Source organism: Diorhabda sublineata, chromosome 3 (assembly GCF_026230105.1).
Source record: "Diorhabda sublineata isolate icDioSubl1.1 chromosome 3, icDioSubl1.1, whole genome shotgun sequence".
In the NCBI taxonomy this organism is placed as follows: domain Eukaryota; kingdom Metazoa; phylum Arthropoda; class Insecta; order Coleoptera; family Chrysomelidae; genus Diorhabda; species Diorhabda sublineata.
The window spans coordinates 30,560,159-30,575,326 of NC_079476.1; the positions used below are offsets into that span (position 1 = coordinate 30,560,159).

At 33.8% G+C, this 15,168-nt stretch overlaps 2 protein-coding genes across 3 annotated transcripts in view; one reads left to right on the forward strand and one right to left on the reverse strand.

Moving 5' to 3' along the window:
- The window catches only part of LOC130441541 (tyrosine-protein kinase transmembrane receptor Ror-like), a 120,695-nt gene that overhangs the window by 89,650 nt on the left and 15,877 nt on the right, over positions 1-15,168 (forward strand). For both annotated transcript variants that reach the window (XM_056775266.1, XM_056775267.1), the window contains exons 4-8: positions 2,486-2,633; positions 7,264-7,312; positions 9,215-9,523; positions 11,158-11,429; positions 14,829-14,933. In XM_056775266.1, coding sequence (XP_056631244.1) covers positions 2,486-2,633; positions 7,264-7,312; positions 9,215-9,523; positions 11,158-11,429; positions 14,829-14,933 — 883 coding nt within the window. The remainder of the gene's footprint in view (positions 1-2,485; positions 2,634-7,263; positions 7,313-9,214; positions 9,524-11,157; positions 11,430-14,828; positions 14,934-15,168) is intronic.
- The window catches only part of LOC130441542 (uncharacterized), a 105,336-nt gene that overhangs the window by 71,624 nt on the left and 18,544 nt on the right, over positions 1-15,168 (reverse strand). The gene's annotated exons all lie outside the window — the stretch shown is intronic.

The window sequence follows — 15,168 nt, forward strand, 5'->3', positions numbered from 1 at the left end:
GTTGAAAAGTGTATTTCGCACTCGTTACGTTTCATCACTCGCCGCTAAGCGGCTCGTTCAAAATAGTAATCAGTGTGAAATGTATCACTTTCCAAACTCGTTATGTGATATATTATTCTAGTTCGTAAATACGGATAACGGTCAAATCGTATTTATTTTTTCCACAAATATACAAGGTTTGTTCCAGAAGTACAGAACTTTATATTTCCACGTCCAAAGTACTTAGCATCCTCTGTTGAGCATGAGCGTCACTATTATTATTAAAATTTAATAGCATCGAAATCTGCCAGATTGTCTAAACCAATCCTAACTTTCACCGACTGTAATTTTCCAAAACACTGCTCAAGGCCGATTCATAACCTTGACTTTCCGTTTGCCCTTCACGGGTGACGTTTACCGTTTGAATCTCGTAGCAAATTCTACACCCTTTTCATAAACCTAAAAATGTTGTTACTCTTTTTGACGTGTGTACTGCTTTTTGATTTCGTGATATTTTTGTTTGTAATTCGGTATTTATGGACGACATAAACAAACAAACAGAAAAATAAATAACCCCATCAACACGCTCTAACCACATACATTAAAATCACGTGACAAATGGATGTGATTGATTCTTCTCTATTGCTACTAAAGTTGCTTCGAACGGCCGACGAGAAAAGGTAAAACTCGTTTATGTTGAAAGTCAGAGGAAGGGCGACGTCAAACGGCCACTCTTATTCATTTCAATATTTTTAACTTTGTAATAGCTAATGTAAACGGTAGCGACACGCGGAAAGTACAGTTTATATCAGGAATAGGCTTTTAATGATTTCCGCATTTCAGGGCTTACCAAGCTGTCAAAATATTTTTGTACTATTTTGCGAAAATTTGAGCTAGATATAAAAACACTGTGCGCTAATTGGGAGGGGACCTAACCTACCCTAACCACTAGCAATTCGCCTCCCAAATGCCCCGCACTACTTCATTTCATAATACTTTAGTTGAATCAATTGCTTTCTCTTTTTTGTGGAAACTTGTAAATAATTTGAGCGACTTATATTCTCAGTATATAATTCATACAGGTATATCAGGCAAACGAAATATCTTTCACAATCAGTTATTTTATTACAAAAAAGTTGACAACCTTGCTATTATCATATAAATTTTCACTGTTAAAAATTTCTTTGATAATCTTATCAAAAATTCAAAGTTTCAACGCACAATTTAGAAAATTTACTAAACAAAATAGTTCAAAGAGAGAGAGAGATTCGTTGGTTAAAGTTTGGTAGGATAAGGAGGGGTTTTGTTGGAGTAAGCACTGATATAGGAACAGCTCCTCTGCAGAGTTGGGGTTGTGGCGGTAGCGTCGGGTTTCTGTTTCTGAAGGTAGATTTTGGCTAGAAGAAAACGAAAATGAAGCTTGTAAGCAAAACGGCTCTTCTCAGTTTGGGTTTCTTCTGAGGAATTTTATTTGTTTTTTTAAAGTTTTATGTTGTTTTTGCTCATTCTAAATTTAAAAGGGGACTGGAGAACCGGTTCACCAGTCAATTCATATTAAAAATATCACAAAACATTTCATAAAATTTACTAAGCGATACTAGAAAATTTTCTTAGCAATTTTACTATATAATTTTGTAATTTCAATCAAAGATTTTCATGAACTATGCAGTGTTGTTAATTTACCACTCAATTAACTCGAGCTCAGAGCTCAGTATGGAAAACAACATATTTTTTGTATTCACTATACAAAAAACTATCTGTTTTTGACATCCTATTATGATATAGTTGTGATTTTTTCCAGGTTTTATTTTCACATAAAATCCCCGTCTTCTTCTTAAAACTTACAAATTTATTTGAAAATAAGAGGATTAAGTGTTTAGACGCAAACAAATGCAAAAGGTGTAGCTAGTGCCATCTCTCAAATGTTTCCATCACATTTTTTTTGTAATTCTACAAAAAAAAACAGTAAATTAAAATTTAGAGTTTCTTTTTGATCTTCTAACATTGTTATTGAAAAATAATAAACATGTAAGTATAATTACTTAAATTACTAAGATTTATATTAAGAAATCGTGAATTAACAACTAGTCGTAGTAAATTTTCTCAATTGTCAAAGAAAATCACTCAAATTGTATTATAATTTGAATTCATACGCAGTAATTAGTAATTTTAGCCATCATGTGTTTCGCAAAACAATGGTAATTTTACAAAAAATGTTTACAGTGTTGTTTTAAATTTGAATGACGATGCGCCAACAAGAATCATCGAAATTACGTATTACAGATTTATCCACTGCGAAGTCTAATCGACCGATTAAAATTTTATGGCAGTGCGATGCCCTAACCCTTGCCTGAATATCTGTTATTTTTATTATGACATTATAAATTTGATTACTTAGGTTGGAATCTTTTTGAATCTATCAAATGTTACTTATTTATTGCGTATTTTGATGACATAATCAGTAAATAAAACGGTTTTTGAAAGTATGTTAATTTCTTATTTCTAGCACAAAGAGAATTTGTATACTTCAACTTTAAGAATATTAAATTTAGAGTATTTCGATAGAGGATTTGTTGAATGTATAGCAAGAAATGGAATAGAAAAAATTAGGTCTGTTAGTTATTTGGAAATAAATCAGGAACCAAATAAATATGGTAAGTTATAAAATTGTGTATTTAACAAAGGATATATTTCTTAATAAGCAGAATGCAACTCTACTAACTATGAAAACATCGAAAATAAATGGCAATAGCAAACTAACTGTATAGAATTTGATATAGTTTTCTATAGCAAAATTTTTCAAATGATACGAATTCTTCGAAAAATTTTGTTTGCTCAGCCCCTGACCCATTTATAAACCAAAACAACTATTTATCATTACTTTATAACATATTATGTATCCACTCACATTAGAAACTGACAAGTTGATCCTGTTGATCAGTAAAATCCCGAATTCAGCAGAGACAAAAATAGATCGTGTCGAGTAACGCGTATTGATTGAATACTTGCGTTTAAAAGAATTGGACCCAATGCAAATTCACAAAGATTAGGCGGATATATCAAAGGAATGACACAGTGAAAAAGTGGCATCAAGACTTTAAATCTTTAAATGACGTAGACAGACGTGTACATATTTTTACAAGATAGACATGTGAAAGTGAGACAAATAGTTCCGGTTAGTCCCATAGAGAAAAGCTTGAGCCAAAGATATAGAACTCGTGATCAACTTTGTAAGCCTGGCTTAGCCTAGTCTTAGTGGAAGTCTATAGTGATAACGATGGGCCAAGCTCGTTTGCCGAGACTGGTCCAAATCTAATTTCCCGGTCTGAGTCATGCTTGGTTCTCAAGAGTGAGCCATGTTTTATTGCCAACCTCACTATTTATAATTCATAATTAAATGCAGTAATGAATTGTAAAAACAATTTTTTATCCGTATTGAAAATTTCGTGAGGATTTTTAATTTTTGGAATATAAAACATAAATCTCAATTGCCGAAATAATTTCTATAGTCGGTTGACTATTTATTCAATTCATCCTTTACAAACAACTATATATTTTTTTCTTCTTATTATCCACATAGACACATATCAAAAAGGATAACTGTTTTTAATATCCGTTAGTAGGCAATTCTGATCTTTCAATTTGTAAGTGATTTCCCCCTTGTGAAAATCAAGTTTTTATTAATTTCAGTTCCTGTCACCATGACAGCGCTCGGTGCGATGGCAACCCCCCAGTACCAACCCTGGTTTTGTATTTTTATCCCTAATAAATTTTATAATGATTTCAGTTACATGAACATTTCGAAGCCATTGCTATATTATGGGAAATTGCCACTTATTGAAGTTTCCGAAAAACATTTGTTAATTATGAGAATCTGAGAATGATTGGCTTTGTTTCTGAATACGTTTAAACACGCGGTATGAATGTATGTTTCAATAAGTTTCTAAGTTTTTCATATCCTAGACTATGTTTTTGTCGCTAAATTATCTTGATATTAGAACTCTTTTGATTAAAAATTGGATTTTAAAAATATGTAAAAATTCCGGTTTCGACCTATTTCAATCTTGATCATTTTTTCATAACTTTATGTATAAAACAAGTTATTAAAGGTTATAATTACAATTTACTAGAAAAAACTGTTGAGTTTGTATATAAGCATGTTCCGAAGAATTCTGATTTGTTATTTTCATCAGTGAAATATAAACTGTTTTGAATGTTACTAACAACTATTAACATTTATAAAAAGTCAGCAGTTTTAATTACATATTTATATCTACAGTGTCTAGGTGTGTGAAAATATACTGGGTATATTATTTTAATTCATATTTTTACATAATTTCCGTTTATTTTTATAAAATAGATAAAATCTTGACGTTTCCACCGTTTCCGATCTTTGTTAAAATATAATTTGACAATTAAAATTTTCATAATTATATTAATTAATAGATCACCTATAACATGAGTATCAAAATAAAAATATATTTTCAAAAACATTAAACAATTTTTCATTGTTTTATCTAGAAGTAAGTAGCAACATCCGAGGGCATGTTTATATTTTTTTTGGTGAGTGCAACAAGTTAAACTTTACAAGTACCAGCAGATTTGATTGTTATTGAATGTGAATTATTTCTACAGTGTTTATGATTGTAGTTTAGTCCCAATTGGCCCTGTACAATGCAATTATACTTTTTGAACCAAGACATCTTTATGTGAAGTTCGTATACGAAATGTTTCCATTCTCGCAAATTCAGACTTGTAAGTTTTCAAATGAGTAAAACCAAGGAACTATCTATTGAAACTCGTGCATTAATCGCAAGTCTAGACAAAAGGAATTGTACCATTGCCTCCGAATTGAAAATACCTCGATGTACCATGGACTACAACGTCAAAAATAAGCATACAACAGGAGCTTCGGTGATAGAAAACATTCCGGGCGACTTCCAAAAACCACAACCGCTGAAGATAAACGTATTGTATTGATCAGTAAACGTGATCGACAATTCACAGGCCCAGAGTTAGTAGCTCAGACCAATAAATCTTTGAGTACTTCTATAGAGAAAAGAAGATTGAGAGCAGCTCGTCTTTTTGGAAGAGTGGCAGTGAAGAAACCTTTTTTGAAGACGACAAAATAAAATTAAGCGATTGCAGTGAGCTAAAGGACATAAAAATTGGACACATGAAGAGTGGGAGAAAGTATGATGAGTCAAAGTTTGAAGTTGTTGGGTCTAACAGAGGAGTGTTTGTGCGCAGGTCAAAGAAAAAACGGATGCTAGATCCTTAAGTAATCCCGACTGTAAAACACGGCGCAGGATCGGTGGTGTTAAGTAAAAATTGAAGAGATTTCAAAGGCTATAAACAAATACAGGGTGCGGCAGCATAACTTCCTTTTTTCAAAAGTTAATAAAACTTATTGTATGAATCAGAAAATTTTTATTCGTTTTTTATAATACAGGCACATACATAAAGTTTTGTTTTACTGAGTTTTGAAGATCAAATCAGTTAGGTGACGTCCCCCATTCTCCATACACTGAGTAAACCGATTTCTGGCGTTTGTCATGACTCTTGCCAGCATAGCAGGCGTTATGTTGGCAATTTCTTCCTGGATGTTCGTCTTCAAATCTTGTAGGGTCCTTGGACGGTTCACATACACACGGGATTTCAAAAAACCCCATAGGAAATAATCACAAGGGGTCAAATCGGGAGAGCGAGCTGGCCACTCCAAATCGCCCCTAATTGAGATAAGGCGCTCTGGGAAGTGTTCCCTCAAAACAGCCATCGATGTTCTTGAAGTGTGTGCCGTTGCTCCGTCTTGTTGGAACCAAGTGTCCCCTAAGTCCAACTCATCTAGCCGTGGGAAAAAAAATTCCTGTAACATGTTTACATACCGGTGCGAATTCACTGTCACTGTGACATCATTTTCCTCAAAGAACCAGGGACCAATAATTCCACGTGAGTAAATTGCACACCACACTGTGACTTTAGGTGAATGCAAAGGCCGTTGATGCAATTGTCGAGGATTGGTATCAGCCCAGTAGCGCATGTTTTGTTTGTTTACGGATCCACACAAATGAAAATGGGCTTCATCACTAAAAAAAACAATAGCGTCCTCAGGAACGACTTCCAGAAAAACCTCACACGCGTTCCTCCGAGAATTGAAGTCACGTTCAGAAAGTTCCTGCACAATTGCCATCTTGTATGGATGAAAATGAAGATCATCATGAAGTATTCTCCTCACAGAACGATCGGAAAGTCCAAGGGCAGACGCATGTTTGCGCGCAGAACGCCGTGGTGATCGCAACACTGAAGTTCTAACTAACTCAATGTTCTCCGGTGATCTAATGGGCCGAGGGACTCCAGTTCTTCGTCTTGTCACACTTGCAGTTTGTCTGAACGTAGTGACCCACGTAACAATTGATTTCCGGTCCGGGACAGGGGCCAAGGGGGCTAAATTAAAGCGATTCCGAAAGGCGCGCTGGGTTGCGATCACAGAACATCCGCTCGAAAAGTAAACCTCAACGGCAAACGCACGCTCCTCACTGTTCCAACGCATGATGGCGACTGAACTGTGCCGGGACAAAACTTTATAGTCCCCCCTCTCGAACGAGACCACTAGCACTCCGTTACGACATCTACCGACTAAATGGCGAACTTTTTAAAAAAGGAAGTTATGCTGCCGCACCCTGTATTAAAGGAAAATGTAGTACGTTCTGACTAGCGCCTAATCAACAGAAAATTTATCTTCCAGCATGACACCGATCCCAAGTATTTCTCGAAGCCGTGTAAAGAGTATTTGAAAGAATCGGAAAGGAAGTATGACCTGGAAGTAATGATTTGGCCTTCACAGTCACCCGACCTCAACCCGATTGAGTTTTGAGACAAATTGGGTAGGTGAGACAGAAAGCAGTGACCTACTTCCAAAAACGAATGGAACTAAATAGACGACCAATTTTTTTTCGATATTGTTAGAGAATGACAAAATTATGCACCGAAATCATGAAAGCAAAAGAGGGTTACATTGATGAATCAAAAATTTAAATATAGAACAGTTACAAACTGTAGTTTCATTATTACTTTATGTATTTTTCAAGCTATAGGGTGGGCAAAACTTTTGACCGGTAGTGTATGTATCACTGCCACATAATGAAAACAGAACATTATGGAAATAAAGGACTGTGAACTGTTTTATTATTATCAAAATTTAGTTCTAACAATATGAATAAGACCAGAAAAAAAATTGAATATTAAATATAGTAGATGTGTATATTAAATGCCATTTTGTTTTAGGTAGTACTGTTATTAATTCATTGAAGACTGAAAACAGCGATCTAAACAGGTAACAATTCATAACATTAGTTTATTATTGTTGACACTTCTATATACACCAAGTCGGTGTATACACCAAGATGATGAAGACTTTTAATTTTCACAGAGCACCAAGATACGTTCGCAGCGAACTTTGTCTCGAGCGGAATAGGATGCGAGGCCTATAAATGTCTTTACCATCTTGGTGTAGATACTATTTTTACCACTACTAGCAAATTTAAAGCAAACATTTAAAATCATAATTTCTCTAACCTTAAAAAGAGCATAATTTGCTATTCTCGATGCTTATTAGCAATTTCAAACTTACCATAATTTTAAAGTAAAATTTTGGTGTTGGAGTAAGTAAATTAGTGCACTAAACACATTACGTACAATGTATTGAATTTAGAATAACCATGTTCTATTGGCTTTTAGTATTAATCTCAAAATGCTGTTGAGGTGCTGAATATGAACTTCACAGTTGACTATAACATTCTAAGAACGTGGCTCCTGGCTAGTAGTGGAAAAAATAATTTTATTATTAATTCTTCCCGGTATTAATAAAGTTTTTTAGTTTTCATTTGATATATGTATCTTGTTATATATAAAATACAGTCTTTATTTAAAACTTCACAAGTAGAATAGTTATAATACAAAAAATATAAGAAACTATAATCTCAGCTTGTTGACATGACATGAGGAAAGTTATCTTGACAGTTAACAAGTGCCTGACCGAAATAGAATCGAGTACGTTCCGATACTAGTCTGGTGTTCCATTATTCAGAAACATAACATATCTTAAACCTTTAGACTCTAATAATAGCACTAAATTCAATTCGCTAATGTTTTAACTCAACCCCAACATTTTATACCACATCAACATATCAGACATTTTTTAATACTTTTCAAGTAACATCTTTCAAACGACTATTGTTAAATTTTGATTTCATTCCCTCCATTAAAAGGCGCTGAAAAATGTCCGAAACGTGCAACTATCTGTTGGCAAGACTATGGCGTCTGTATTTGGGACATATTGATTTGACTTGATATTTATTTATATTAGCAATATTTGGAAATATATTTCCATTTTTTTAATTGAACAATAGATAAAAAATCTTTTGATATCTACCTGTAATATTTCAAAATTTCTTTATAACATTTTCGAAACGACCTACTGAAGAGTCTTTGCAGCAAACCGTGATAAACTCACTTCAGCACAAACTTCCAAGAAGATCTAGCAAATACTTTAAACGCATCTAACAAATTTTCGTTTTTGAAATTTGTGCGTCATACAAAGTTTCGTTTTCCCCTTGCCCCTCAAACATCAGGTAAATGTCATGTAACCACGAAGTTCTTGGAAGTTTTGGGTAGCATGAATATTTAATAGCCATACGGAGGTACTTGTTTTGTACCACCTGCAAGGTGGTCGTAGGAAAATAGGGTACACAACTCGTTGGAAAATGTATTTCGCACTCGTTACGTTTCAGAACTTGCCGCTACGCGGCTCTTTGAAAGCAGTAACTAGTGCGAAATGCATCACTTTCCAAACTCGTTATGTAATATACTAATACTTATCAACATATTAAATATTTCTATAACATTTATTATATTGTCAATAGAAAGAGAAAAATTATAAAAATTAAACCAAATTTAATTTAATTAACTTTTAGTAATCTTCCATTTAATTATGTGGATTAAATCAATGGATATAAATACAAATTAATTGATAGTCGTATGGATTATTCGCTTTCTAATGGTTAGAACGTTTCATAAAATTCTTCATAGGATTATTTTTGAATTGGAAGAAAAAAATTATGTACTGATTCATTTATTTTATTAGTTATAAGAACCTGAATTATTAAATGGTTCTAATAAGTTCCATTTTTATTTCAATTATTATATGCTTAGTATGTATTTGGATTGTTTATTTCAGTTATGGAGAAATTACAACATTTGTACCCAACAGTATCGCAAAAGATAGACACAATGATTTTTTAACTACAGTAGGTAGCAAATCTAAAACATTTTCGGCACCAATTCAATTTGATTTGGATTCAAGTGGTAAACTACCAGAAAATGTACCTAAACCTTATAACAGTTCACAACCGTTATGTCAACTTTACGTTGGACAAAAATGCAGGAAACACCTAGCTGGGAAGTTTGTTTTTGTTCAACCACCATATTCTCAAAAAGACATTGAGGATAAATTAGATGCTGCATTTTTAGTAATTTCACAATCGAAGTAAGTACTTAAAGACATGTTTCAAAATATAAACAAATTTTACTAAGTTGGAATTTCTTGAACCGTTAATTTCTGGAACCGTTGGTGATATTCATATTGAACACACTATTTACATCACCACTATACTAACACTTTCTGACATACGTTTCGATAAACAAGTTATCGTGTTTAGAGACTGAAGTTAAAGTGTTCTTCATCCAACATTTTGACCTATTGATCTATTGTGTACCCCAGACTGTTTACCAATCAGATGGCAAAGACTTTGCACAGTGAGCTAGCGGTCATGGAGCTATGCGGTTTACTTCTTCTGGTTTTAAGAAGCTTGAATGTAAGTACCATAGTCCTTATATATGAGCAGCCTCTCACACAAAGGAGAGGTATTCGGCGGTTTCCTTGGGTCCCTTGCACAAACGATAAGAACTGTCCATTGAGCATTCCAGGAATTCTTCTTAGATCATCTTTGCTTAATAAAAGGGCTTTTTTGAACAAGCTGATAGAATAACAGAGAAATCTCTTCGGTTGTTTCACACCCGGAGTCTTACTCCGTGTTTCTTCTCGTTTCCCACTTATCATCATGACTGTTAGATGACGCTTGCTTAGTTATCAACAACCAATATTGGCCACTTCAATACTATATCAAATTCATGTCAAAACCGATGAGATTTATTGGTATTCTACACTGATGGAAAAGTAGGGGCAAGAATATATGGCACAGGAACTAAGTTCGCTATCCCAATGGGCTCAGTACCTTTTATATTACATCTGCCCCAATGCAAAGATTTTTATTTCATCAGGTAGCAGAGTAGCCCTCAAAGTACCTGGCTCTTATAAAATTTACTCCCATAGGACTACAACCTTTTATAGGTTTTCCAAAACGCCATCAAGTCATGATCATAAGTGGCAAACAAGAAGAAATCATGGAGTAAGATCCCAGGTCTGAAACAACTAAGAGATTTCTTTTTTATTCTTCCAAATGGTTCCAACAAATATTTCCATTAAGCGAAGATGAGCTAAGAAGAATTACTTATATGCGCACTAGACACTATCTGGTGAACTACCATCTGAAGAACATCGAAGAAATTCCTAACATCTCTTGTCGTTTCTGCAACCACCCAAAGAAACCACCAAACACCTCCTGTATGTGGGCGAAGCTGTCTTTAGACAAGGGCTATGGCACTTAAATTCAAGATTCTTAAAGCCGTAAGCCGCACAGCTTTTGACCGGCAGCTCACTATGCAAAGTCGTTGCCACTTAACTGGTAAACAGTCTGGGGTACACAAAAGATCAATTGGTTAACGTGTAGAGGTAGATTCACAGCCTTTACGCACTAGTTCATCTAATCTTAATCAAAATCAGCAGATTACTTTCCTTCTCTCGACTTCTAATGATCGTATCAAAAAGCTGATTTGCAAGCTCCAGAAGAATTTATTAGATAATTTAGAAAAATGATCGTGGTTCGATATGTTTCCGATTAGGGACATAATCTTTATCTTTTCGTTACCCGTCTAATTTGATCGAAGCGAAATTTTATTTTATCGAACCGATCACGACTTTTTCATTAAAGTAAAAACAAATGATGCGAATCAAATTAGAAGTAATTAGTAATAAAATTCACACGTATTTTATATTTTTAGTGATATATCACCTATCTGCAGTAAATTCGCTGAACCGAGTGTTTGTTTTTCGGCATTTCCTTTGTGTATTGACCATGAACAAATTGACGAATACCATACACAACATTTCTCAGAACTTAGCAGTTTAACGAGCGACAACAAACAGAAATTCAAGAATATACGCACAAAATTGACAAATTCACTTAGAAGAATATGCAGAGATGAATGTTTATTATTGGAAAATGAACTTTGTAGCAAAGAGTACAGCATTGCCAAAAGACATTTAGTTATAAGTAAGTGTTTCATCGCCTTTAATTTTTTTATTACTTTATAGTATGCAGTGCAGAGGTAAGGAGAACCATCTAAATGTATCAAAAGGTGTCCGTTGAAAGTAGCAAGCAGAAAGATTCCAAAACATCCCCAGACATTATTAGAGTAGGATAGTAAATTGAGTCATAACAATTTTAACAAAACCTCGATAATTCCTAGTTAGGCTTCATTGTTTTTCAAAATATTCTCCATTTAGATCAATATACTATTCAGGTGTAGAAAAACGTTGACCTCGCAATTTATTTTTGATCTGTTTGAGTAAGAGGTAATCATTGGGTGAGAAACAAGGAATTTACGGCAGAGGACCAATAGTTTCGATGTTTTGATGACGTTTTTGTTTGAACTGATGTGTGAGAGATGATTCGTGTTCTGTGATTGTTTCGAACACTTTTCGCAAACAAATGCTGGTGTATCTTGGACTGACTCTTTGCACCCATCGACACGAGCTCTTTTTGAGCAACTCGAACAAATCTCTTTGACAACCAAATGTTCATGCAATATTGAATTTATACGAGTGGAACTAATGCCCAAGTATGCCTCAACCTCACGGTATGTCACATGACGATCTTGCAATATCAGTTTACGCACAACATCGATGTTTTCTGGCACAATAGCTGATTTTGGACGACCTTCGTGCGACCACGATTGAATTCGGAAAAACAGCGAAACACGGTGGCTCGAGATAATGCTTCACCACCAAAAGTTGAAACAAGTTGATTGGCACACTTTTGTTGGTTTAATCCACGTCGAAAGTCATAGAAAATAATCGCAGGAAAATGTTCGCTATTTAACTCCATTCTTTGACCAAGATGAATGTATTTATAAATATTCAATGATAACACGTTTTGAGTACGTTAACCATTGAAATTGTCAAACTCTTTGATGTCAATGTAAAATTTGACATTAAAATCAGTGTTGCATTATCTTAAAATTGAGTAGCAATCCTCATACCAAGTTAAAAAAAACTCTCATTTGTTTTTATTTGGAAACGAACGACGGTAGTTGCTTCAAATTAGGGAGTGTAGAGAGAAGCCCGGAGTTCAGCTTAATATTCCTTTCACCTCTAATTACCGATGAGATGAATTAACATTAATTTTATTAAATTTTTCGAATATTTCGATGGAAACTTTTATTAAAAAGCTATTACAATATTTAATGTCATTACATTTATGATTATCACAATTCGACCAATCGATAGCGAATAAATATGTGTATAGTATGAGCGAAGTTGAATGTAGAGGCTGTGTGAATAAAAAAATTGTTTTAATTAAAGTTGAAACGCAAACTATTCTATAACAGGTGTATTTATTAAATTGTACAAAAACTTAATTTATCGTAATGCGCCATTGGAGGTACAGTCCAATTAAGAAGTAATTGGGCCAGCTAAGGAATGTGCGTGGAAACCCATTTTTGTCTGAAACCCGCTCACATAGCTCGCGTTTGGTTTGCTTTATGGAGTCATAGGCTCTAATTTGATTATTGCACTTTTTGTCTTGTTTTCTCTATTTTTTTTCCAGTTATTGTTCATAATTTTTTCTTGTTTTTAATTATCATCTTATCTGTTGATTATGGTGATGCGATCGTGGAGCAGTCTGCCGGATATAAAGTAAACATTCCAAATAAACAACAATTTATTATTTAGGCTCCCGTTTTGAATTATCAAAAGAAGGCTGGGGATATGGTGGTTATACCTTCATTGGTAATCGAGAACACCGTGGACACTAACAGAATCACTGCTGGTCTTGAGCTATCTGTCTGGACTTTGTAATTATGGGGGACCTATTGGTAGGTTTTGTCTTTTTGGGGCTCGTGGGAAGTATATTATTGGCGGGAGAAGTGATAAATGTATGGAGTTTAGCTTCTCTGGGGCTTCAGAGGAAATGTTATTGTGAAATATCAGTTCGACCATCAATATTTCCTCAAAAACCTCTCGAGAAGCTGAGCTCCACACATTTACCACTGCTACACTAGTGCTATTTGCTGTATACTGATTGATACTATTTCAGTTTCCCCCCCATTCAAGACGCTTCTCCTTACCTCTAAACTCCATATTTGATAGATAAGTACATGGTAAAGATCCTGAACATGTTCTGTTATCAGATTCATGCACAGTTTGAAATTGTACGATCGTGAAGCTAATATAGAAAGTAGAGCTAAGGAGAATTCTCTCTCTGTGTGAAAAATTCCAGTATTATTGCGAAACGTCAAGATTGGAATTTTGTAACAAAGGGCTGAAAGTTGTTAGAATAGGATAAAATGAAAAAGAAAAAATACATATTCCTATCTTTTATATTCAAAGCATCTCTATCATTACCAACAAATTTAAGAATCAAATTGTATTTTCATATTTGTAAAAGTTGATGTTTTATACCCATAAAGTATTAATTTTGAATTGAGATTGTTCCCGAATTGCTTACGAAAACAATTGTTGAAAGTTATTCACCTATTTTCCACTTCCTGGCAGGCACATTTGGAGGTTGAACACCGTAAAGAGTCCTGTATACAGTCAAATTTTTGTTTTACAAACGTATTTGTCAAATTTTTTGAAAGTGTGCAAGCTTGTTTGACGTGTTTGTTGAACAATGCAAATGTTTGATGGAAACAAACCTGTTTGATAGTGTGCAACGTTGTTAGTCAAATAAGATCTCAATTATCGTATTGAAACCATGAAGGTCTAAATTGCGAAAAATGACAACTGAGAAAGGGATAACATTTTTTTAAAGTTGCAATTTATCTTCATACATCACGATATGCTAGAGAAGAAAATCAGAAAACTATAAAATGTATCGCTAGAACACTGTATGAATCTTAATTATTAAACTACAAAAAGTTGGAATTTCTGCTATTTCTGTTCAAAAATATTGAAATATTTTTTTTGGTTCTGTTCGCACTATTTCTTGTGCATATATTTATCCCTTAATTTCAACTCCTCCCTAGATTACTGACAACCTTTTCTTCTTCTTCATATATACTAATAGTTCAGCGTCAATGCCAAAAACGCTTTATCTTTCACGAACGCTACTTTACGGCAAAAAAACCGAAATATGAATATGTTTAACAAATTTATTTTATGTTTTAGTTTGATCGTATTCACTTTTGTTTGATAATAACAGGAAGTTTAACAAACAAATTTGACCGTGTACAGTGCGTTTAAGAAAGAATTTGCCTTACTTCTAACCATCCGTTTGAGATGCATACAACAACATTTCTTTATTAAAAATGTTTTAGATTCATCATGATCAGCAGGATACAATTTTTTTATTCCCACCTATCATATTTTCCATTCCTGTTTTTTTAATCATACTTCCCTAAATGTTTTCAGTTTTTATGTCGTCAATTTAAGACAATTTTATTATTTCTAGGTCAAATTATGGAATTAGAAGTTTGTGAGCAACTGCCAACAGAAGTCGACATCAGTTCTAAACATTGTCTTACTCTTGGTGTTGGTGAACTTAACGTAGATAGAGGTATGTTTAATATTCAAAATTCACTCGTTTTTTACATTCATGCTTTTCAAACACCTCTGTGTAAATTAATACAATATTTTAGTTTAAATAGAAATATTATTTGCTATCTTGTGAGGTGAATACCACTTCGTTAATGAATAATATAATAAATTAAAACTGTTCCTAGGAAAATATTAATACAATGTGGTCACAAATAATGATATTAAACTGGAAATATAATATTATCGTTAATCTT